The following is a 25,572-nucleotide window of genomic DNA, read 5'->3' on the forward strand; positions in this document are numbered from 1 at the left end:
CTTTGCCAGAATATCCACCTGCAATGGACGTGAAAGGTGAGCCTGGTCCACAAGGGAAGCCAGGACCTAGGGGACCACCTGGGCCCCCAGGATTACCTGGGAAACCTGGAATAGGAAAACCAGGTCTCAATGGTCAACCAGGACCCCAGGGACCAGCAGGGTTGCCAGGAATTGGAAAACCAGGACTACCTGGTCTGGCAGGAAAAATTGGGCCCAAAGGACCACCAGGAAATGATGGTGAAAGGGGACTGCAAGGTGAGCCTGGGCCACGTGGATTAGCAGGGCAACCAGGATCACCCGGTCCTGCAGGTCTCTCATTAAATGGCAAACCTGGACTTCCTGGAGTTCGTGGCCAACCAGGACTTAAGGGTGAACCAGGACAAAAAGGTGGACCTGGTTTGCCTGGTGACAAAGGAATCAAGGGGGAAAATGGCAATGGCAATCCAGGTCCACCAGGTCTCAGGGGACCTTCTGGCCTTCCGGGACCTCCTGGACCTCCTGGTATTCCAGGTGTGGGAAAGCCTGGACTGAATGGCTCACCTGGGCTTTTTGGACAGAAAGGAGATCAGGGCCTTCCAGGTGACCAGGGTCCTCCAGGGAAACATGGAGCTCCAGGACCACAAGGGCCACCTGGTTTAAATGGCGTAGGAAAACCTGGGTTGGATGGTGTGCCTGGTAGACCAGGTCAAAATGGACCAAAAGGTGAACCAGGTCTAAGGGGTCCAAATGGGTTTCCTGGGGCTCCTGGTTATGGTAAACCAGGTCTTGCAGGACAGAAAGGAGACAGAGGCCCTTCTGGATTACCCGGAGCTCAAGGTGATAAAGGAGAACATGGGATAGCAGGTCTACCGGGGGAGATGGGGCCATCTGGGTCGCAAGGACCTCCAGGTTTACCAGGATCAATGGGTCTTCCAGGAAAGCATGGTTTGCCTGGCCTGAAGGGAGAGAATGGTCCCCAAGGGCCTCCTGGCTTACCTGGACTCAGAGGGGATCAGGGTCCTAGTGGGTTGGCAGGTAAGCCTGGTCTCCCCGGTGATAAAGGGTTTCCTGGTCCAAGTGGAGCAATTGGAAAACCAGGTCCCAAAGGTGATGCTGGTCACATTGGTTTGCCTGGTAATCCTGGATTGTCTGGAATTCAAGGCCCAAAAGGAGAAAATGGCATTTTTGGGGCCCCAGGGCCACGTGGTCTAGCTGGTATTCCAGGGTTACCAGGGCCCACAGGCCATATGGGACCACAGGGCATTCCAGGATTGAAAGGTGAGCAAGGACCACCAGGACCCCCAGGAAATGGAAAGAACGGCGATCAAGGAACACCGGGGCCACAGGGACCACCAGGAAAACCAGGCCCTTCTGGAATTAATGGTCCCCGAGGTCTTCCAGGGCCACCTGGCCTACCTGGCCCACCTGGTCCTTCTAATGGAGATGGCAAAGTTGCAGTGTCAGGACCTGATGTTGGTGGTGAATCAATACCAGGTCAAAATGGAAAGCCGCAATATAGGCTTGAGCTCTCTGCTACTGCAGCTCCTGCTTTCACTGCTATTCTCACAACTCCCTTCCCACCATCTGGTATGCCTATCAAATTTGACAGGACTCTCTACAATGGACAGAATGCTTATAATCCCACCACTGGCATCTTCACTAGCCCAATACCTGGAGTTTACTACTTTTCTTACCATGTTCATGTAAAGGGAACCAGCCTGTGGGTGGCACTATACAGAAACAATGTGCCTGCTACATACACATATGATGAATACAAGAAGGGCTATATGGACCAGGCATCAGGCAGTGCAGTGCTGGAGCTCAAAGAAAATGACCAGGTTTGGGTGCAGATGCCATCTGACCAAGCAAATGGGCTCTACTCCACTGAGTACATTCATTCATCCTTCTCAGGCTTCCTACTGTGCCCCACATAACAGGCTTGTACATCTTATACATCATGTATTATCTTGTGGTCTGCAGTCACACAAGAAACACCTGTATCAACAAACACAGGAAAGACTGAACAACATAAAAGATAAAAGTAGGACATGGAAACTTTATGCTGTATCTGTTTTAGTGCTTTAAAACAGTCTGATTTGATTATGATTTTTCTTCACGTGTGTTTGGTATCTTCTGCCTGTAGTATGTTATTATAACTGTTGTATCAATGTTGTTGCTGATATTGTTTTATTCATGTATTTGATGTTATTGTTTATTGAAATCAGACAATGCGTAAGTAACAGTTTTACCCATGTGACTGCACACTCTGCCGAAATGACTAATTGAACTCCATCTCTTTGACTCTGGGGAGTGTGTTCCCCTGACTGCAGTCACATTTATTTTTAACTTGTTTTTACTTTTTTTTTCCCTTTAAATGACAGGCTTGTGAGTCAGTGCCTTTCTTCACAAAAAATATTGTCAAAATAAAAACAGAAACATCACTTTATCTGTACTAGCCTTGTCATTGTAATTGACATTTTTTTAGATTTTTAATCTGCCGACAGTCACAAAGAACATGATTCAAGAAAACAAGTTTCTACTCTTTGTGGTTTGATAGTATCTATGTGGAGTTTGTTGTTTTTATCCTTGAAGTGGAAGGCTTTACTTGACAATTCAAAATGTTTACTTTGAATGCAGACTGAGCTTCTGATGTGTAACAGTACTAATGACTTCATGAGTATTATTTCTCCCTATAATGCGAGCACATATTTTATGATATCATTTCAGCAAATAATCAAGTGTCAATTGCTTGCCCATTGCTCGTTATCAACTTTGTTGGTATTCTGATATTAAAGACAGTGCTTGGTCAAAAACATAGCATGGTTTTGGCAATTATTCAATCGATCACTTATGTCTCCAGTATCAAATGCTATGTGCTTGATATGTATAGTGATTTAAAGGTGATATATTTTCCAAGTCTGATAACTATGATAGCAATCTACACAAAAATTTAAATCAGTTCATGGATTTTGTAGACAGATATTAAATGAACAGATTTAATGAATTCACTGGGTTTATTATATGATATATATTAACTATTTATGTACTTATGTACTAGTATACGAGGAACCAGACATTGGTGGTTTACTGGGTGGTATTAAGTAAATTATCATTCTGACAGACATAGATGCTGTTTAGCCACATAAATTTGTATTTACTAAATTAAATATAATGTGTGAATAAACTGTTGCTATAATATTGCATAGATTATCCAGACTACTGTAAAAAGAAAAAAATTACAATAAACTTGTATTACCATTGAAATTTTACAGCAAGGTGTAAGTATACTCCAGGTGTAATACAGAAAAATACCATACATCAATAAAACATTAAGAAGGTTTTATCCAGCAGTCATTGCATGGCTTTAAAACACGGTAATGATGCAGGTTACATAGGAATTATACATTCATTATTATTGTATACATACAACTTAACAAAGGATAATGAAATACTTAAGACTTGCACAGTGCTTCAGCTGTGGTGCAAAGACAGCTAATGATTTTAATGATGCTGTCAAAAATACATTCGCATTTTCAATTACAGTAATTGTGTCTCTTTTTTTATTCAGAGGAGAATTTAAGCAAATACACATTTCCAAAATATAGATTTCTAGAAAAGGCATCATTTCATAACATGCATTTGTAGCTTATTAGTATCACATGTACAAATCAAGTTTATGCATTTTTTCACATATTTATATATAGCAGAGTTCCTGACAAATTCAGAGCAATAATAAGTAAATGAAAGAAATATTTTGTAATAAATAAAAATATAAATAAAAATAATAATTAAAAAAAACCAAATAATATGAGCACAATCAATACAATTTATCAGGCAACTACATATTCTACTAATTATATACCAGTGTGATCTTCCAGCATTTTCCTTAGTGGCTCAGTGACAAGTACTTACTGTACTCCCATGATTATAATGCTTTTCTTGTGGAAAACTTAATAACTACAATTAACATGGCTGTTTTTTGACTATTTCATTTCATTTCATTTTTTAAACATATATGTGAAGGGTTTTTTTTTTCAGTGCTGTCATACCTGCTTCTTTCTGTCAGTTCAGGTTGCAGCTTTTCTTTCAATTTCTTGACTGACACTGAGTCCTTTTATTGTTCTTCAAAACGTTTTTTTTTCTTATTTTATACAAATGTTTGGTCCCATTTGCACATGAACTTTATAAAGGTATTTTTTTATCATGTGATAAGTCAAAAAGAATGCCTTCCGAACACCCACATGAATAAAACATTAATAATGATTTGTATGTGTACATTAATTATTATTATTATTATTGTTATTATCATTATTATTAATATTATTATTATTATTAATCTATTTAAACAACATTAATGCGTTACATTTTAGTTAGCATACTATTGTTGCTTAAGGAATATTTTTCACCATTATTTCTTTTACTTTCTTTTTTTATGTACTATGTATCAGACTATAGGACTTTGTGTTGTATACATGGCTATTGCATTTATGCGGTGCAATAGATGTTAGCTATTGAATGCACTCCTTTGATAGAAGGTTTTGTCAGTTTATACATCTGCAATACTTGATAGTATTGATGCAACATCAATAAAGATTCTCTTGTATAATTTTTAATGGTGTCTTTGTCATTTTTAACTCAAATTCCCAATGCTGTTATTCTCTCCTGGGCTATAAGTGTTTTTCTGCAACCACTTTTCCAAATATTAATTGCAGCTGTTTATTAATATTATTATTAACATTTTGTAAATAGATTATTATTCATAATATTTAATTTGTGGTTCCATTACCAGACAGCTTCTTTGAGACATATTTATAGAGTGTATTGCCATCATTGTTTGTTGAGAATGCACAAGCTACTTCCCCTGAGAAAACAAAATACAATACAACTAGTATTTTGTGCTATTTATTACTTTGGCCTTCATGCATCTAATCAGAAAATACATACAGTAGTAGTAGGTTATATGAAAGAATGCCTTCAACATTAGAATATTTGCTTTTTTTTGTGTGCAATATGAAGTGTACATGCATAGAAACATGTTAGGATCAATTAATAGAAAGATTTTTCCCCTAATACCAGTCTTTTCTAGGATACCACAATGACACACTGACAGTATGAAACACAGCTGAAGAACTTTTTACTGCATTATTTAACCAGTTACTAAACCACTGTTGAGTTTGTTTATATTTGGTGGGAATGTGGAGTATCTCAAATTCTTTTTGCAATTGTGGAAATCGGTCCAGTTCTATCGTTGACTTCCTGCTTGAAAAGGACACCAACATACAAAATCAAATCATGACTCACATGGGCACTGTAAAGGATGAGTCAGTGCTATGATGACCAAGAGATGAGTCGTGTTCTAGCTGTAGGTGTGTCCTATTTATGCCATTTACAAATAAGACACACACACACACACATATATATATATATATATATATATATATATATATATATATATATATATATATATATATATATATACATACACACACACTTATCAATGAATCCCTAGCTGAATCCATAAAAATAATCTTCCAAAATCTAGTGGAAAGCCTTGCCAAAAGAGTGGAGAAGTTATTATGGCTTATTCAATAGACAATTTTGTCCATATATATATATATATATATATATATATATATATATATATATATATATATATATATATATATATATATATATGAATATGAATAATGACTGAATGTGACTGTGAGAAGTCATGCGTTAACTAAATCTTGTTGTCTTCTACTATTTTCCCTCTCCCTCGAGTGCATCTCATCTTTTCCACTCTCTCGACTCTATGACGTATTCATGTTTGAGGCAGATCCTGGCAGTCATAGAGGTATTTTTTCTCTCTTTAATAATGTATGGACCACGTGTCGGCTCGCCTACACGTTATGCAATGAGTTATCGGGGGATCACGCAGAAGGACTAGTACAGACGGTACTTCTTTTCAAGATTAAACCTTATGACCGGGTCACTCCTCACCGTCACGCCCTGGAAAAAAAAACCCTGTCAGCGGGCCTGTGACGTCAATGTGTCGTCACAACCTCCAAGGTTCACTCTCCTGCGTTTTAATTCTCGATCTGATTCTGAATCGACTCTGAGTCAAATTTTCAGGGGCGATCTCAAAAAGATGATTCCACACGATATTTTTACGACTCAACAAAATGAAAAACATGTTCCTAAATAAACAGTGCAGGATCGATCAAGTGTATAATCAAGTGCATTTTTAAGTTAAATGTGCTAGATTTTGATATTTAATTACCTTCGTGTGCAGCCATAAAATTTATGTTAGAACTAATTCATGTTAGAAATGCTACAAAGATTACATTTAAGATCTAAATTTAAAATTTTCTACAGTTTTTGTCATCAATTTTATTTTATTTTTTTTCACTCCTAAGCATTTTCCCTCCCTTTTGGAGAATCGGCTCTTTTTTTTGCGAATCGACTCCAGACTTCACGGTTGCCCCGCCCCATCCTCCTGAGGAGAGGAGTGCTCTCTCTCTCAGTCGCTCGTTGTGAAGAGGAAGAAGAGTCGCTGAAAACCTGTTCCTGTCCGCCTTCTCAGAGTCTGCCACGGGATTTCAATGTTCAACCTGTCTGTTGTAAGTGATTACACATCGTTCTTTTTCTTACTTCGAAAAAAACCGTTGTAGCAAAAAAATATATAATCCTCACAGCAGAAACGTCTCATCTTTGTGCTTAGCTAGCATCCTAACGGCCGTCGCTAGCCGGCCACCCAAAGTTAGCTAGCATAGCAGGGGGAAAACATGGCAGCCATTTGCGCGCACGAGACATCCCAGAAGCGTGTGTAGTCTGTCCGTTTGGCGTTTCGGTAAAACAATTTGCATTTAAATTAAATATTTGTTTCGCATACAAGGTAAGTTATTTGTCTCCAATAAGTATTATTGTGTTCCTTGTTAAACATTGGTTAGCTTGCCCCGGGAACTAGCTGGCCAGCCACGCGTTCCGTCTGACTGCCAGTCGTCTAGCGATACAATCCACAGCTCCTCACCTTCAGGCGTGCTCAGTGCTTCACAGTCCGAATTATCATTCGACTCGAACCTCGTGGTGGTGTTTTATGATTTATTTTGCCCAGATTATAGGTTGACACGCTTGTCAATCTATGCTAGTTGTCCATCTTGTCGTTGAACTCGTTAGTTTTCCACTAGGTGCCATTTCCATGCAGTGTTTCTTCACTGTTTATAAGCACAAAGGATTATACATTCATTTGTAGAAAGAGATTTGAGCCAGCAGTCTACAATCAACGTTGGATTATTTGTCTCTAAGTACTAATTAGTCAAATTGATGTCGTTGTCGTCCACTCTCTCTCTCTCTCTCTCTCTCTCTCTCTCTCTCTCTCTCGATTTATAATAAGTTAGAAATGAACTAGTGAATGTTGGATTTGTCCCAAGTGTGAACAAGTGCTGCAGACATGTCTGGACATGAGCAAGGGTATGTGTTTTATTTTATTTTCTAAAACCTTGTTGTTGTGGTTGTTGTTAAAAAGGATCGTAGATACGCCAAGAGTAGACACACCCATTCTTTTTAGTAGGTAGTGAACTTCCTTAATACTTCATACCAAACCCTGGATATTTACATGAGCATTACAGTTTAATTGCATGATTGGTTCCTGTACAGAGGCCAACACCTTATGTTGGGGAAATATCCATAGATGGTACAGTTCACCGGCTAAAGCATATTTTATTATGCTAATTGTTAATCTTTTATTGTTAAATTGAGATGCACCAGGTTTTTTTATTAGTTTATAGTTCGATTTAGCGTTGGGGAACATCCTCAAGGCAATTAAGTTGCTCCTATCGCTGACGTTATAAACAGTTTCTCATCAGCCTGCTTCTCTCTCTCTCTCTCTCTCTCTCTCTCTCTCTCTCTCTCTCTCTCTCTCGTGCACTTTTGCTCTCTGGAAGTTGATAAGATGAAAAATGTGTGTAATGTTACCAAGAAACCAGAAGGTGCACAGTCGTCCTTACATAGGACTCTTCCGTATTGGGAAAACTTTAGCACACATTAAACTTAAAAATTAACTTTAGATTATGTGGAGCATCTGCCATACACCTTCCCGTGTTAGATGTTCCTATAGATAGACATGATGAAGGTGGCCTCACCAGCATATTTGCTATTGTAGAAAATGAATCAGCACCATTAGATGTAATATTACACCATAATTAGATACATTATTTCATTTGTTTTAATGGTGTTTAAAGAAAATAACTTTTAACAGGGTTTTTTTCCATAGGTGTGCAAAAGACCAGACCCTGTTTCTGCTTTTAATCTAATTTGCTTTGTGACTTAGGATAGTTACAGTCGGTGTAAGGTCCATGTCGGGCAACACTGAATGTATATACAACATCTAGGGATAGTATCCGTCTGATACTAATCCACCTTTTTGTATCAGGTTTCTATAATATTGAAAGGGAACAATCCTGACACCCTGCTTATTTTTAACGTTCTAAATAATCTGCTGTAATTCAGGGTGCTGTTGAGTAAAATGCTCTGAGGTAGTTAACATGTTCTGATGACATCAGTAGCCGTCATCGTCGAGCACAGCACTGATAATGTGGTGTGTGTTGGTTGGTGGAAAGAAAACCAAGTAAATCAGAGTAAATGTACTAAATTCACCAGCTCATTGCCTATATGGTTCATTTGTAGAGCAAATCTGCAAGGTTGAATATTTTATATGAATTTGTTACAGTAACTTGTAAGATTCATTTTCATAACTGGTTACATTTCCACTAAACTTAGTAATGTTTAGAAATGCAAATCTTTAACACAGCAACCTGCAATTGTATATTTAATGTTTAACTTGGAAGCCATACCTGCTGTTAAATCATTGCTTTGGGGAAACAGAAACCACATAGATGAAGAGATTTCTTTTAGCTAAGACAAGCATGCAACTGAACCATGAACAGTTTTATACATATTTACTTCAGAGGGTATTTTGTACCATACATTCTCTGCGAATACACATTAAATATATTTTAGTTACCTGTTGAAAAATATAATGTTGTTCAAGTTTATCTGAAGGTTTCTGTATACATGGAGATATTAACTTTTTCTCTTCTTCCAATGGAAATTCTCGCACATGACAAAGGACTTTGGACTTTTGTGCGAGGGAATGATCCATATCAAAGAACCATTTTCCTAAACAGATGTTCTCTAAACTGTAAATTTTGCAATTGAATAGATTGGGAGAAAAAACACCTAGAATGTATTTTGCGTCTGTTTTTGTGTTTGTGTTATTCATTCGTGTGAAATGAGTCTCTGTGGTTCCTGCAGATGGGCGGAGAGAAAATAAGCATTACACATGAACACATATCAAATTTCAGGAAAGATTGTGACATGTATTTTTAGAGCTGTTTAGGTATTTGTTGTGTTTAACAGTGAATCCAGAAGCACCTGTCCTTTTTAGACACAGTGGGTTCCTGTGTTTGTAAGTTGCCTCATATTTTACAAATTTACTGTCTCAGAAGTACAAAGATCAAGAAAGTAGCCGACTTGTGGCAGGATTTGCACGTCTGCATTTTCCTTTACGAAAAGCAGGTCAGTGTTGTCGTTTAAGTAGTGGGGCTTCTCACAGTATGCTTTTGGTTGTTAGTTGGTTGGTTGCTGTTCATAGTAAGCTTCAGTTTGTTGACAGTGATGTCTGTTTTGGAAAAGTGTTCTGTTTTTGCGAACTCTGGGTATGCCGGTAGCAACTACACACAGAGAGGGAGTGAGTGTGCAAGAAAGTAAGAGAGGGAGGTTGACTCAGCAGTTTGGTTATTTTTTTTATTATACAAAAAAAAAACATTTTACTTTTAGTCAGTTTTCTTCCTAAAATGCTTGTTGGCAGATTTGTTTCAAATAAGCTCTCCATTCTGATTTATTAATTGTGATAATGTTGTTAAACAGCCTGCCTTGTGTTACCTTATTAATGATGAAGCTGAAATATGAAGCTGATCCTGTCTTAAATATGTGTAGCTTGTTGTATGATATTGTAATTATGCTACAGTACAAAATGCTACAGTGTTATTATATTTTAACTATACTACATATTTCTTAATACTTAACTGTTTTGTATTAATATAAAGTAATTTTTCTTTTGAGCTGTGTTTTTTTTCTTCCTGGTTCAAAAATCATGCAAAGTTATATATTACAGGATAAAATCAAACCATGGTAAATATTTTCTTCCGTATTTTGCTTGTAAATAGGCACTAACAGGAACTTGTTTCAGGTAGGATTTAGATTGATGGGAATTGAAGCAGCATTGTAGGTTTGTAATTTTTTTTCTGTCATACATAAACATGAGCGAGAGCTTTCAGTTGTAAGACTTTCTTTGCTGGTGTAGCTGTTGAGTACGGCAGTTTTTTTATTGTTATATTTGTCTTTATCCCTGATCATCAGAAAACTGGCCATAGCTGGATATACTACTGCCACTGGCCAATATGCTCCTGGTGACCTTCACACCAAGCAGTATTTTCTTCGTTCTCTTGGGGGTCACTGATGAGCTCCAGAGATTTGACATCTGACCATGGGCTATGCTGCTGTCAGAAACAGCACGAGAGCTGCAAACATACTGGAAGTTAAATTCTAGCAGATTTTGCAGCAAAAACAACTCTTGTTTGCAATACCTCCAAGTTCATTTGTCTCTAGTAGCTTTAAATCCCTCATTAATCGACTGTTGAAGTGTACAGGCAAAACAAGGCACCAATTCCCTGTTGACTGTCTCTTGCCTTTGGCACCTTTCTTGTTGCTGGTGTTGTCATGGACATCTGCTAACACGTTGCACTCCAGGGCCCTGCCCCTACTTTGTCTATTAAAATATTCCTGCAGGTTGATGCACCGCTGTTGCTTCAGTTATGAAATGGCCTGTTATAGCCATGCATTCTGCAGTTGTGTAATGCATTTTGTAATTCAACCCCTGGTTTTCAAGAAGTTCTTCCAACAGCATTTAATCTTTTTACTTGGGCTTGAACAAGATTTAGATTCTGTATGATCAAATGATGGAGTCCATTGAAAAAAGCATTGCTTGTTATGTAAGGCTTAGCTTTATATTTCCTAATTGAATTCATTGTGTACATATTTTATTTTGTTTTGTACCGGTCTTGAAAACTATTTTGTAGTTAAATCCTCCCAGCATGTCTGAACAAGGGCTGTAGCTATTCATTATTTTAGTAATTGGATATTCTATCGATTATTCCATCAATTAATCAAGTAATCAGATAATAAGTACTTTATTTCATTAAAGAGAAACACTAAATATACAAGAGAAAATTTGACAGGTCTCTTAAACAAGTAATTTGTTTCCTTTTTAAGAAAAAATACATTTTATTGCTGAAATTGCATACAAGAATATCTGTGACAGCTAAACCCATTTAGTGCATTTACTTGCTATATTACACCGAAATACAAATGTATACATAAAAAAAAAAAAAAAAAACCACAAATAAAGCAAATTAATGTTTTTTTCGAAAAAGTAAATGCACTGTACGGTGTTTTCATTTAGTTTGAAATTATCAAAAACTTTGGAAACTTTCTGTAGTTTTGTTTTACCTGAATCTATAAAAGCCAGTTTCCGCCGCATAAACAAAGGTTGCCCAATTCTGGCCTTTTGTTTTCTTGCACCTCAAACTATTTTTCTCGCAATTGTGACTATTTTTCTTAAACATCCAACATTTCTGGTGCATCCACCTGTCACTATGTTGTTGGCTTGGAACAAGGCCTCATCTGCTGTATCTGTCTTGTTCTGTCTCCTCCAGAGCTGATTGTTAGAGTTCTCTCCAGGGATCAGAGGCTTAGTGTGATACCATGCGATTCTATTGATTTTAGCCTATTTAATTTTCAATGTGTAAATCTTTTCAGCACGAGAGAGGGTTGACTGCCTGGATGACTAAAAACGATTCTAGTAGTTGCGAGAGAAAGTCGAAATTAGGCAAACTTTTTTATATGCCGGAAAGAGACTTCCATACGAATCTTCTCCTGCCTCTTGCTGTTTTCTCCCCGTTTCTCCATTCTACAGCGTGTGTTTACCTGTCCAGGGCGCTACAGATTTTAGCCGGTGGTGCGTCAGTAATAATGGTCCGCTGTGTTCCACAATGCTCTGTCTGTAGTTAAATGGATTAAACGAAGCATCAAGGCAAATAATTTGCCGTTATGGTTTTTTTTTTTTTTTTTCTCGGATTACTAGCGTTTCAGCCCCTTTTTTTTATCTTTATCTATTGCAGGTTTATCATGTCCTCCTAAATGAAAGTAAACCAGATAAGTGCTAAAATATCAGGGTGGATTTTAAGGGTTGAGTCTTTCTTTCATGGTTAGAAAACACTTGAGGAATGTAGGCAGACAGGCCACTGGAATGTGTGTGGTCTTAAGCACATGGCTTCAGGTGTATTTATAGCTCCTAAGCCTATATTCATCAGTTTTATTTTCGGCCCCGATTAAATACTGTATATGGCTGTGTTATTAGTGGTGCAGGCTCTCTCAGGAAATGTTAATTATGCGTAAAGCATTTACCAAACACTAAATATGGGCACTAGCCATCTTTCATCCTGTGTTAAACCTTCATTTGTGAGCTCGCACTTAAGAAAAGCATTTCTGCGAATCGACACAAATTGTCCACTAAGTTTTGTTGAACATGCAGAATTCAAAGTGTGGTGTTTTTTTCTTATTTTTTCTGTTCTCGTCAATTCAAGTTCCTCTTTCTGCAGTCAAGTGTCATTAATCTCTTGTTGCTTTAGTGCACATAAACCTAACCACAAAAACACCCAGATGAAATTATTGTCAGGATATGGTTAAGAATTTAGCAGCTGGTATTGTTGTATGAAGTTTTTTTCTTTTTTCTTTATCTTACTCATGAAGAGATTTCAAATGTTTCCAATTATGTTAACTGCACATAAATGGGGGGAAAAAGTTATGCTCAGGTTTTTGTATTATTACCATGATTTCCTGAAAGATTGTTGGCAACACTTAACCTTGAATCTTTTTTCTGTCGTTTAATTTACGCATTTGAGGCAACCAGTGTGTATGTGCAACAGTGCACTTTGGAAGAAGTAAAGTGTCCTGTCTGTGTTTAGTTACCGGCCACGGCTCTCTTTCATCAGGACATTTGGAATTTAACCTCTCGAATGTTAGGCCAGTTGTGTGGGTTGGTGTTGGGGCAACTGCATGGGTTTTGTGTCTCGATAGTGTATGGTGGTGTAAAGCAGCTGAAACTGGTCTAGTGCCTAGAACAATGGCCCTGGTAACATCTCAACTGAAGCAGTGCCAGGTTGTCAGCGCACTAATTGAAAAATGGGGCATGCTTATAAATGTGTTCAGGTCAGTGTAAAGATGTCTACAGCTTTGTATTTATGTTGCTGTAATGAGAAATAGAGCCCACATACGGTGTTTAATTCAAGAGAGTGCCTTGCCGAGTCAAATGTTTTGTATTTCAATTACTGGCACAACCAAAATGTCTATCAATGATTTGGAGCTGTTACAGAATGAACTTGCCCATTATTTTTGGGAAAAGATCCCCTCTGAGCTGATGCCTGCACCTGTCGGGACATCACAATTGTGCTTAGTCTTTAAACACAAACATGAGGGAAAGTTTCCAGTTATTGGATCCTTAGTGTGCTTTCACACATGCCATATCATTTGGTTGCTTTGCCCTTTTAGTGAGCTTTGGTGAATCAGCGATTAATGACAGCCCTATCTCAAGGGGAACACTGTCACCTTGGCCTGAGAACACAATCTTGTGTGTACTGGTTCAGAATGTTTGTCCTTTTGCAGTCAGGGAAGGGTGGGGTTTGTGTTTAAGAGTATGTGGGTGGATGTGTTACCTCGAGGTGCGACTAGTGTACAGTACACATCAGTGAGTCAGGAAGTTGTCCCTGACTGCATGTCCACTAAAATGATTAGACACTTTGAATTAGGGCTGTTGCGACACTGACATTTTGACTTTGATCTCATAGACAATGGCAATGAATGAGACTGAAATTATGAGCAGCCTTAATTCAATTTGTACGCTGTAAATTAAAGTTTATCCTTTTATAGGACCTTTTAATGAAACCTTGAAATCTTTAATGTAGCCAGTATACAGGTAAATTAAAACGAGGCTTTGGTTAAAACTATTTGAAATTTTGTGTTTGAGAAAATCCGCTCTGTTCAGTCATTGTTCAGATTGCAATTTGTCAAAACACAAATGCCTCACGTTGTCCTTAAACACATGTAGAATAATGTTAGTTCTAGGAGTTATAGTTTAAGCCCTGTGCTGTAACAACTGAAAGTCAAGTAAATGTGTGGAGTGGTAGGTAATATTCACCTCACATTAAGTGTTTTTAAAAAGCGGTAACAAAAATTTTAACTTTGCGAAAACATGAATTCAGTGACCTAGACTTCATAGCTGTGTACAGGATCAACAGTGAATCATCCTGTATAAACTCTGATATTTTCATACTACAGGAGGTTGCCAGGAAATGGACTGATCACCTGCTAACTTCTGGGTGTTGATGATTGTCTTGCCAAGTTCTGAGCCTGTTGACTGTTGCAGTGGATTAATATTTCATATTGCTTCAGTTATGTCTGTTCACTGAATGTCTTTATCAGCAAAGTAAAAGAAATGCTCTAGTTTCCCAGTCTCTCTTTTACAAAAGTATAAGGCACAACACCTGTTTCCATCAGCATACATGATGTGATTCGCTTATTGGCAGATTGCAGTGTCAGCTTACAGTAGGTTATCTCCCTCTCTCGTGCTGCTGTTCTTACTGTCCCCCAGCCCAAGGCCACTAATCTCACCCAACCTATCCTTAGGCAGTCTGAGATAAATTTTCACTCTACAGCTGCAGCACTGTCCTGGGAAGGAGCTAGTCTATACAGCTGACTTAGATATTACCAAAGTTTGTTCTTTTTTTTTTTCACCGCGTTATACAATGATAGGATCTGGACAGGGTCCAGTTGGCTATGGTGTGGTTTTCCCACCATACTTGTGACTTTACCAATAGTCGCAATGGTTGTTTTGCTGAAAGATGTTGGACTGGAAGATGTGACGAAGTAAATTATGACACAAATATCTATCGAGAGAGGTACATGACCGACTTTAGTTTTTCAGGCACAACAAGCTCGTTGTATCAACTAATAGCAGACATTTAGGTTTACACGTTATTGTTTGGGTGCCTTACACTGTCTTCATTTTGTCTTTTATTTTTAATTGTACTGTATCAATGGGGTGCATGAGAGAAAGAATTCTATCACACTTTTGTTGAATTGGACCGATTTTCACAGTGCCGTGTTTTTATATAAACGGGTTGATTCTCATACGTTTTCACTTCTGTGGTCACTGTAGGGACGTGGATGTGAATGGAATTCTAGGTAACAGTTAAGAGGAACTCAGCTTGGTGTTGGGCCTCATTCTCTACTTGTTTTTATTACTAGCTTATTTTAGGGTGTTGATTGTAGTGAAGCTCTTTATCTTTCTGTCTCCAACCTTCTAATCATCTCCTCACAGGCCACACTAATGTTGTGACTTCCCACCCTGACTCCTTGGGTATCTGCACAACCTGTGGATGTGTTTCAACAAAAGACACAGTACAGTACATCTCAAGTGCCTTGGAAGGATTTGTAGCTTAAATTGAAGGGATCTGTAGGGGATTAGAACTCTGGAGTAGGGCATGTTAGCCCTTTCAAAGCCCCTTAATCCCTCATGTTTTCTTCAAGGGAGAAGAGGAACAAGGCATTGAGGAGAGGTTTCTCATTCCACCTTTGATACACAACTAGCTTATGTTGTACCTTTGTAAGACAGTCAAAGATTTATGTCTAATTATTTCTCTATTAACTCTCCAGCTTTGATTTATTATTTTTTTTACTGTTGGTGTACATTTACTACTACTCCACAGGAAGCAGGGTTTGTGCAGTTAGTCTACCATTTTAGCTTTAATGATAACATTGCAGCCATGTGTTATAAATAAAGAGAATACTCTAGTTGGAAAAGTGCAAAGTCATCTTTCCTATCAACTTTTTGGACTTGGACTGCATTCTCTGTATTTGTATAAAGTCATGCATTATCACACTATGCAAGGAGACAACAACCAAGCTGTATTATTTATTTATTAATTTTATTTCCAGGATGTACAGTGCGGCCTATGAAGAGAGTAAAGAACAGATAATGAGGACACTGAGAAGAGTGTGCAACATAAAAATAAGAGTGGCACTGTTGCTATGCGTACTCTGTGAACTCTTCTAGTTAACGAGAAACAGTATTTCACAGAGCAACCATTTCTGAGAAGTTCCTTTTTTTTGTTGTCTGATACGCAGCATACAGCTGGTGTGTGCACTCGTCTGCGTGTGGTTAGCGAGGTGTATTGCGTGGCGAGTGTAACACACCAGGCAACTTTTCCTTGGTGCTAGTGTGAAAGAAAAAAACACCAGAAGTTGCTTTGGGCTAACAGAACTATTCAACTCTCAAAACACAATGTACAGCTGCACGAGTTAAAGTTATATTTATTCCCATTCCTACCCATTAAGCAGCTCTCCCCTATCACGCAACAGCTACCAACCAGGAAGTGCAAAGACCAGCACATGCTTCCTTTACTTGATTGCATTTATTCATCTTCTGGAAGCATTAGCTAACTGCTTACTGTTGTAAGTAGGGAGTAGGTCACCCCCTCCCTCTTTGAGGGTTCTTGGCCATGCATGGCTGTAGCATCATCGGAAATTGAACTCATGAGCTTCGGATGACAAGGCAAACACTTTTCTGTTTAGAAAGCTTAGAAAACATCTTGATTAAAGTGTTTCAGAGAATAGCAAGGCTTGTTTAACTCTACAACTGTGTTGAGCAAAAAGCATCTCTATGCACATTTACTGTCAGTTCAGAAAATGCTTTAAAATTTAAACCGTCGCTTTTCTGTGTCAGCTTGAAAACCTGACACTGTACTGTTTTGTGAGCTTTATATGTTTGGCAAAGAATACACATGTGTTGCATTACACTTTTTCATGTTACTTTCATGTTGACTTTATCCTGTCAGCAATGTGTAAGACTTTCATTTTCACGCCATTTCTCAACACACACACACACACACGTCACTTGCCTCTTCAACTGTGCAGTGTAGATCTGTAATTACAGGAAGGCTTGCAAATGTGACCGTTTGATTTGCAAGCGTTCCCAGCAGGTCATAAATAAAATAAATTCAAAGTATTAAAAATAATTCAAAGTTTCGAGCTAAACAGCTGCAGCCCTGTTTATGGGATTGTAAGCTGAATTAATGCTAAGTAAAAGTGTTCCTGATGACCCTATTAATTTTGCTTAAGTGCAGTTGTGTGTGTGTGTGTGTGTGTGTGTGTGTGTGTGTGTGTGTGTGTGTGTGTGTGTGTGTGTGTGTGTGTGTGTGTGTGTGTGTTGTAAAAGTGTGTCTTTTGCTGGCTCATTTGCCCCGTGGGAGATCCTTTTAGACTCAATTATCCTCTTTGAACCCGTTCTTTAACTGGGCCCTTTGTTGCAGGCTTGAGAATGCTTCTCTTGATTTTTGTAGCCCAGGTCTCGTTTGCCTTTTCTTTTTTGACACAATCACACGACCTTGTACCTTAGTCTCTATTTAAACTGATCTGTTTGACTGTGGGCCCATCATTCAGTGGCCTGTTTTGGAAGTACTTTTTGAGTATGCTCTTTCTCCTATGAATTATAAGGTCTAACCCAGGTTCTCTGAAGTCCTTTCACAGATGTTTATTGTATGTGAATTGTGTCCAAAAAGACCAAGTATGACTGGATAGCCTTGCCACAGTGCCTGTTTTGTGCTGTTTGTCTGTAGATCACTGGTTTGCTTCTTTATTTTTTTCCCTTTTTAGAAGTGTTTTTACTGAATGCCTGTTGTAATTCTGCTAATGTCTGGTTTCGTCCTTACAATCATTCCAGTAATTTCTATGGAAAAAAACTATATAATTCTACCTAATTGACACAAAATGTGATGCTGCAGAGCAAAAGGCTGAAGGTTTTGGAAAATTAAAAAGCAAAAAAAAGCAAAAGCAAAAGAATGGTTGCACAACATTGCTTGCACCATGTTTCTTTCAGACACTCCATGCAGTGGTCTACTAAATGCAGACATTGGTTAGTCAGTAATCAAATTGGCTTTAGTGGGAAAATTTTAGTTGTTTAGCGTCAGTTATCTATCACTCTTTTTATCCACTAATTAACATGTACATATCTATATTTTATATATAGATTATAATTTTTAGATAGTGTGGTTTGCAAACATCCTTTTTTTTTTTATCTAGTGTTATGTTGGACCCTCGCACGATCTTTCAGATCTGTGTATAAGTGGGGTAGTGTAATAGTGTTATGTTTCATTAACAGCAACATTTTGTTTAACTACTATACAAAAAAATGCCAGTCTTTTTTTCTTTAGCTGTAATATCTTCTATCTTCCATTCTTCTGGGAAGACTTCCCACTAGATTTCATATACTAATTCGTTTACATTTGTTTGCTAATGCAAGGTACTTTATTTACTGGGGGTTTTGTTTTTGTCAGAAATTCAATGTAGGAAATGAATATGCAGGGTTTCTGAAATGGAATAGAGTTTGAAATCACTATTCATTCTTATTGGATAAAGGTTAATTATAGTGCCATGCTTCATATATGGATTAAATTAAAAGCTATTTAAATAGATCTATTGTTTAAATAATGTAGTATGTATTTTAAAAGCTTATCTCTGCAAACAAATTGATTTTAAAGATCTAATTGCAAGTTTCACTTCACTGTCAGGGTTTGACTTGGTTTCTCTTCTCTTGACAGTGTTTCTGTGCAGATCCGGGCCGCACATTTATGGCGTTTGTGAGTGGAGACTTCTGCCATGCTCAGCACCTCAGCATTGTGAACAAGTGAATCATCAGCCCCCCGCGGGACTACGCTACCCAGAAACCCCCCTGACAGCTAGTACTGGGCCCTGTCTGTCTCTCCTGAATCCCCCTGGGATCACGCGTAGTCCTCAGCCTGAGCGCTAACAAGTTCTGTCTCCCTCCCTTGCCGCTTTCTGTCTCTACAGTCAATCCGAATCACCTCTCCTGAATGGGGTAATCTACAGTTGTCTCATTAGATGACTGAAGGATAGTCCTTATTTTTATTTTATTTTTTACCTTCATTCATCCTGATTTGTACATCCTTTGTGCACTGTGGACGAAACCATCCTCCATTTTTGTATTTATTTTTTTATTTTTGTAGTCCCGTGCCCTCCATCTCACCTTCGCTCGTTTTTTTTTTTTTGTATTTATTTTACTTTACTAAAAGTCCTTGCTGAAACTGAGCCAAAGTGTTTTTAAGGAACAGGAATCAAACATTTTTATTACTGTTTTAAAGCCGTCTTGCCAACATGAACCGCCCTGCCGCTGTTGAAATTACCTACGAGTGCATGAGATTCCTCATCACGCACAACCCTACCAACTCTACACTCAACAAGTTCACAGAGGTATGGATGTGTGTGTGTGTTGTGATTCTTTTCTTTGTGGGTGTGTATGGGTGTAAGGCACAAGGAAGTAACCTGTTCTCTTTTAACTTTGCCCTGAAGGAACTGAAGAAATTTGAGGTTAACACAGTCGTGCGCGTTTGCGAGGCCACTTACGACAAGGCGCCGGTAGAGAGGGAGGGCATCCAGGTCCTGGTAAGTACCATTGTTCAGTTTTTCAGTAGCTCAAATTGCTACTCTTGAACAGACACACACACACTGAGAAACTCTAACTCGGCACACACTGACTAACTCCGCCTTACATAAACCTCTAAAGCAGGGAAAATCCTGCCCCCTGTGTATGAACCTCAGTAAAACAGAAGTATAGTGTTCTGTCAAATATAACTCTTAATTGTATCAGCCAGTGTGTGTTCACAAACCACTGTCAGCGTTTCCTCTTCCACAACATAAGTCTGTACAAAAACGGCAATAAACTCAACAACGTAGTGACGTACAGCTGCTCTAAAGTGTCCATTTGAAGGAAATTGGGTGCAGAGGGTAGCGGATGTGTCGTACAGCACTGCGCTATATAATAAAGGCTTCTTCTCTTTCACCACCATGTCATTTGTGTGACAGGATTTCACAGCAGATGAATACTTTTTTTCCCCTCTATACCTTGAATTTAACAATTCAACACAACACACCTATTTGGCTTCTGTTGTCTCACAGGACTGTTGTTTAAAATGAACAGGTCAATTTTCACCTCAATGAACTCTGTTCAAAGTGAAAGTAACCACTACAGGAAGCTAATTCTTTTTTTTTTTTTTTTTTTTTTTTTTTTTTTTTTTTGCTGCATCCCACATCCTTCCCTACACTACACATTTATGCAGTGTGAGACAGGGGAAGAAAGACACATACTGACTATGGCTATAATAATAATTATATAATAATAAAATAATAAGGAAACAAAAAAACACTGAATGCTGGCACTGCAGGTGATTAAAAAAGGGGGGGGAGTGATATTTTTAGCTCAGTAGTGACAGATTATATTGTTTTAGTCACCAGTGGAAAGGGTATTAAAACTTTTTTGAGAATCATTTTTGTTAAAGCAATGTTTACTGGTGTTCTTACCATACCATTATAATATCAGTGTGTCTCTACACCAGCTGCAGCATTCTTATGAAGGATTCGGAAGAAAGATCTCAAGTTTTATTAAAATGTCAGTCTGTGCCAGCTGCTGTTAGAAAAAAAAATTGTATTGTTGAATGAATATCCTCCATTCAAATGAATAAAATATCTGTGAGTGAGGAACAGAGAGAGGGCATTAGGAAATAATCACTAAGTCTGCAGAGTTACTTCATGTTCTTTCTTTTTTTCCCCCTTTGCATTGGGTGGAGTATTTATACAGGTATATACTGGTCCTGGAAGAGTCATGATGATTTGAGGTTAATGAGCTTGTACAATTATCCTGTCATGATCACTTTATAATGTACTGGCACAGATTTGAAATATCTGGTCTCCTGTTTTACTTATTATTTTGTCCTCCGCCAGATTGTAAATTGTTGTCTACTATCAGGGTGTAAAGTGCAGTCTGTGTTTTGTTCCTGTTTTGAACGGATGTCATGAATATAATTTCTACAGCTGTCTAAATATTTAAAGGTCAAAATCGCTCCAACTTGGCTATATGTCTGACAGAGATTTATAGATTGGAAGAAGGCAGCAACTTTTTTTTTAAGGTGGAAATTCGAACCTTTCTTGTTCTAATGCTGAAACCGTTTAACCTGGCTCAGCAAACTTCTGATATTTAGTTTTGTTTTTAGGGAAATATTCCTTGGTCATGACCCAGCTAAACTAATTTAGGAATGAAAATGAAAAGCAATGCGGTGTAGAAGGAAAGGGAATAGCATAGAGCTTTTGGAGCAGAACTTTTGAACTTGGTTTTTAGCAGCGGTTCATATGTTTTGCACTCTGCCTAGATATTAGTTTTGTCAAATGTGTATTTGTACAAAAAGATTAAAACAAACAAGTTTTTAATTATATTAATATGCCAAGTTGTTTTTCTGTGTTCCTGTGTGTGACTGAGAGCATGCAGAAGCTAGGAAAAGGCATGTGTTTAGTAAGGAGAGGGAACCTGTTTTAGCCGGTAGTAAGCAGAAATTTCTGTTCACTGGGAACATAGTAACTAACCTTCCGATTCTCTTTTCTTTCATTCTCTCACTCCACGTTGCAATAACTGATTACTGTGTTTCAACGATTAATTTGGCAGAAAAACCCAGCGTCTCGCTCTAGTTGACATTAGACTTGTGCGTCATTTCAGTGAACTCGATACATCCTCCCTCGGCATTTAACCAGTCTTCTTTTTTGTTTCTATTTCAAACCTATCTACCAGTCTCTGTTTCTCCTCCCATCCCTTCTTATTAATCTTGTCCTCTCAGCCTGCTAATCTCAGGCCTACCTCCTCCAAACGATATCTACAGTATTTCTCCTTTTTGTTGCATGTCTTTATTACCCTGACTGGGAGAAGGTCAGCAGTTCTCTGTGGTCTCTCTGTGAGGACATCCATGCTCTTGCTATGCTTTCTAGCTCAAAAATGACGACTGAGTTGTTCTGTAGCTCTGAACACATGTACACTTCACCTGTATTGAAATGAATTGTGTTCTCACAAAGATGCACTATAAAATATAGATGACTTGTTCGTAATTTGCTTGCATTTATTTAATTCAGGACTGGCCCTTTGATGATGGAGCGCCACCCCCCACCCAGATTGTTGATGATTGGCTAAATTTGTTGAAGACCAAGTTCCGTGATGAACCAGGATGCTGCATTGCCGTGCACTGTGTTGCAGGATTGGGCCGGTGAGTAAAACATTAAGGGAAGAGGTGTTTATATTGTTTTAGTGACAATCACAAAGTTATTATATTTATCGGTACAAGCACGAAGTCAGCTCAGACTTAATGTTTATTAATCAGTAAATTGCTCCAATAAACTATTTACCAGTCCAAATAATGTTAATGAATTTAATCTGTACTGAACGGTCTGAGGAGTTAATGGGAAAATGTGTAAATGATATGATGCATACCTGAATTAGTATTTATATAAATTAAATAAATCTGTTTTATAAATATAATTCATAAGGTTGACAGTATGGCTGCAATTAACGACTATTTTGATCATCGATTAATCGGACGATTCTTTATTCGATTAATAGGATTTTTAAAAATGTGTTTAAATGTTTTGCGTATTGTAACAATATATAACTCTAACTCAGGGTATTTATGTATAAAAGTGTACTTTTAAAAAAAAAAGCCACATATTTAGTTTATCTTTAATTTTGACATTTTATAAAGCTAATAGTGGCTGGAAAAAATTTTTCTTTATTTACAAATGCATAAGCGTTAGCTGAAAACCACAACAGTGACAAAAAATGGAATAGTTTTTCCTGCTGCAGGTTGACCCTGAACTTTCTGCCATTAGTTGTTGCAGACTTCATTCACAGCAATAAAATAAACTGTCTTCAGGGAATAAATGTATTTAATGTTTGCATTCAAATAAAATAATTTGCCAGGAAGGATTAAATGTAACAAAATGTTAAACATTGCTAAATAAATATTTAACCTCTGATTTGTTTTTGTTTTTCCCCCTGTAGAGCACCCGTACTTGTGGCCTTGGCCTTGATCGAGAGTGGGATGAAGTATGAGGATGCGGTGCAGTTTATTCGGCAGTACGTAATTCACATGCACAAAATCAATACTATTTATCTTTTGGCTTGATTTCTCATCTATTGCCTGTTCCAATTTCAGGAAGAGACGTGGAGCCTTCAACTCCAAACAGCTTCTTTACCTCGAAAAATACAGACCTAAGATGCGCCTGCGGTTCAAGGATGCCAACGGTCACAACTGCTGCATCCAATAAAGTGCCAGTTGTACAAAACTATTGGGAAATTTACTTAATGCAAGCTGTGGGTAATTATTGTGATGGTTAATATTCTGAGTCATGACTAATCGAATTAACGAGATGTAACAAATTGAACCTGATCTGTGGATTCACCAGCTGTATGAATGAGAGAGGTCAAAGCACACAGATATGGCTGCCTCCTGGTTACCACTGTACCAGTCACGGCTATAACACAGCAGTTCCTCATGACTTCCCAGTGTCCAATCATGGGATAGCTTTTTATTCTCCATTATTGTAAAATTAATTATGTTAACCTTTATGAAAAGATGTGTATGTGTAATGCTGTTGGTTTTGATTAAATTGAGCATTGCTGTTATAATTGGACAAGAGGATATACACGATAAAAAAGTCTATAACTTGTTTTATTAAAATAACATTTTTAGTTGCTGAAAAGGACCAAAAGAGCTCTTTTCTCCATTTCCTGAAGTCACTTTTAATTTAGGGTCAGGATGGGCTTTAAATGTCAACTGTATTTATTCACTATAATTATCAAGTCTTTTCAGGAGTATGCTTGGGGCCAGGACACTTTTCCCCTATTATGGAGCCATGTTCTTTCATTTTAGTTTTCTGAATCTCTGGGGAGTGCAATATTCAGTCCGGTTTAGAAACGCAACCATTCTTTAGGACTATTCTAAATGCGTGCACAAAGACACACACAAACAGAGGAGAAGGCTTGATTTAGGTACTTTTCAATTGCCATGTCTGCTTACTCTTAGTGGTGGGTCAGTTAAAGGCTTTGTTGTAGGCCGGACTGTCCGTACACTTTTGCTGTGACCCTATTGTTCAGCCCATAGGCACACTCAAGGAAATGACGGATGGAAAACTTTATTTTATTTTTATTTTTTTCCTTTTTTTTTTTTTTTTAAATCTTTGCCCACATTTTGAAAATATTTCCATCTTGTTTTTAAAACAAATAAACAATTGATATGAACTCTCTTGTCTTTTGTTTATATACTCTTAGGACAGTGTGTGAGATCTCTGTCCAGTTGATCATGCAATGGTGATAAGGAAGGCATCCATGGATCACACTAACTGTGCAGTTATATAGTTAACTAAAATTGTAGAGTGGAAGAAAAGGAACATAATTTGTAAATGGTGTTTCACTGGTTGTAAACGCTCAAGTGGTGCAAGCTAAAGTACTCGTGCCTGTAGCGCCATCTATTGGACTCAAAAGATGGAGCTTGATATAGTACTTAAAAACAACTGTATTTTGTAAATAATATTTTCCCCTAGCTTCCTAGCAACCAGTTTCTCATTAAAACCTGCTGGGGGGGGGAATCCCAAAGGAAGATGAGAAGCAGGGTGTCAAAACGTTATGGATGACTATATTGACATGGTTGGCGCTGTTACAAAATCTTAAGATGAATCCACTCTGCATGGATGATGGTCTGAGATCCCTTATACAAGTGTCTCCTAATATGTCATGCAGATGCCAGTACTGCAGAACCTATTACCAAACACAAACTGTCAAATAATATATTTGTCTAAGCCTGTATTTGAGGCAGCAGCAGGCCATGCATTTCACACCTAGGGCTTCAGTGGTGTTGTACCTGAAACAATCAACCTTCAACTACAATCATTATGATGAAAGCGTTATAGGAAATGTATTTCATACAGTGAGAATGAATGCAGTCACTAAAGCAAAAAACACAATTCAACAAGTCTCCTTTCACTGCAGCCACAGCTGCACCACCTGCATACATAATCTCTAGCAGAAGCATCAATATTAACCTTAAAAAATGACCCCAGATTTTTCTGTGCATTACTGTTTTCCTAAAAAAAACAGGTATTAAATCCACACAAATATCTATTTAAACTTGTGCGGTTTGCTACAGATGCAGACTGCGAGCTCCGACTAGTGCACTCCGACCATCCAATCAAAGGACGTGAAAATGCCCATGTGACTGGACACCAGCTCGGGGACCTCAGAGTAAGCGGGTCGCTGTCATATTAATGCACACAAAAATTTTTTTAATGTAAGTCATTGATTCCAAGTTAAGAGTTCTGAGTAGGGTAGCAGGAAGGTCTTACTGCTGTTGCTGGAAAAGTTGGGATGGTGGTGTAGGTTGGAAAAGTTTTACTAAAAAGAAATAGTGGAACATTTTGCAACTAATTAGAGTCAAGAGGCAGTTAAAGTAAGAGGCAAGCAAAGATAGGCAATATTGTGTATTTCATCAAACTGGCTGGCGTTTCTTTCTGCTGAATAAAATCTTCTTTGACACCACAGTCCTGGATCCT

The 25,572-nt window shown here is 38.0% G+C and overlaps 2 protein-coding genes across 3 annotated transcripts in view; both read left to right on the forward strand.

Annotated features, from left to right (window-relative positions):
- The window catches only part of col8a2 (collagen, type VIII, alpha 2), a 40,217-nt gene extending 35,625 nt beyond the window's left edge, over positions 1–4,592 (forward strand). Inside the window, exon 3 of the mRNA XM_046835436.1 lies at positions 10–4,592. Within this exon, the coding sequence (XP_046691392.1) occupies positions 10–1,913 (1,904 nt within the window). The 3' untranslated portion in view covers positions 1,914–4,592. The remainder of the gene's footprint in view (positions 1–9) is intronic.
- Positions 4,593–6,424: 1,832 nt separating this feature from the next.
- Positions 6,425–23,727, forward strand: ptp4a2b (protein tyrosine phosphatase 4A2b). 2 transcript variants are annotated; one of them, XM_046834850.1, is made up of 7 exons: positions 6,425–6,581; positions 18,735–19,012; positions 19,296–19,404; positions 19,504–19,596; positions 22,105–22,235; positions 23,027–23,101; positions 23,181–23,727. In XM_046834850.1, exons 2-7 carry the CDS (start codon positions 19,008–19,010, stop codon positions 23,290–23,292), a joined length of 525 nt encoding a protein of 174 aa, XP_046690806.1. In that variant the 5' UTR covers positions 6,425–6,581; positions 18,735–19,007; the 3' UTR covers positions 23,293–23,727. The 2 variants fall into 2 exon arrangements, with proteins under 2 accessions (XP_046690806.1, XP_046690805.1); XM_046834849.1 differs by having other exon boundaries at positions 19,296–19,596.
- The last annotated feature ends 1,845 nt before the right edge of the window (positions 23,728–25,572 follow it).

Source organism: Silurus meridionalis, chromosome 22 (assembly GCF_014805685.1).
Source record: "Silurus meridionalis isolate SWU-2019-XX chromosome 22, ASM1480568v1, whole genome shotgun sequence".
Taxonomy (NCBI): domain Eukaryota; kingdom Metazoa; phylum Chordata; class Actinopteri; order Siluriformes; family Siluridae; genus Silurus; species Silurus meridionalis.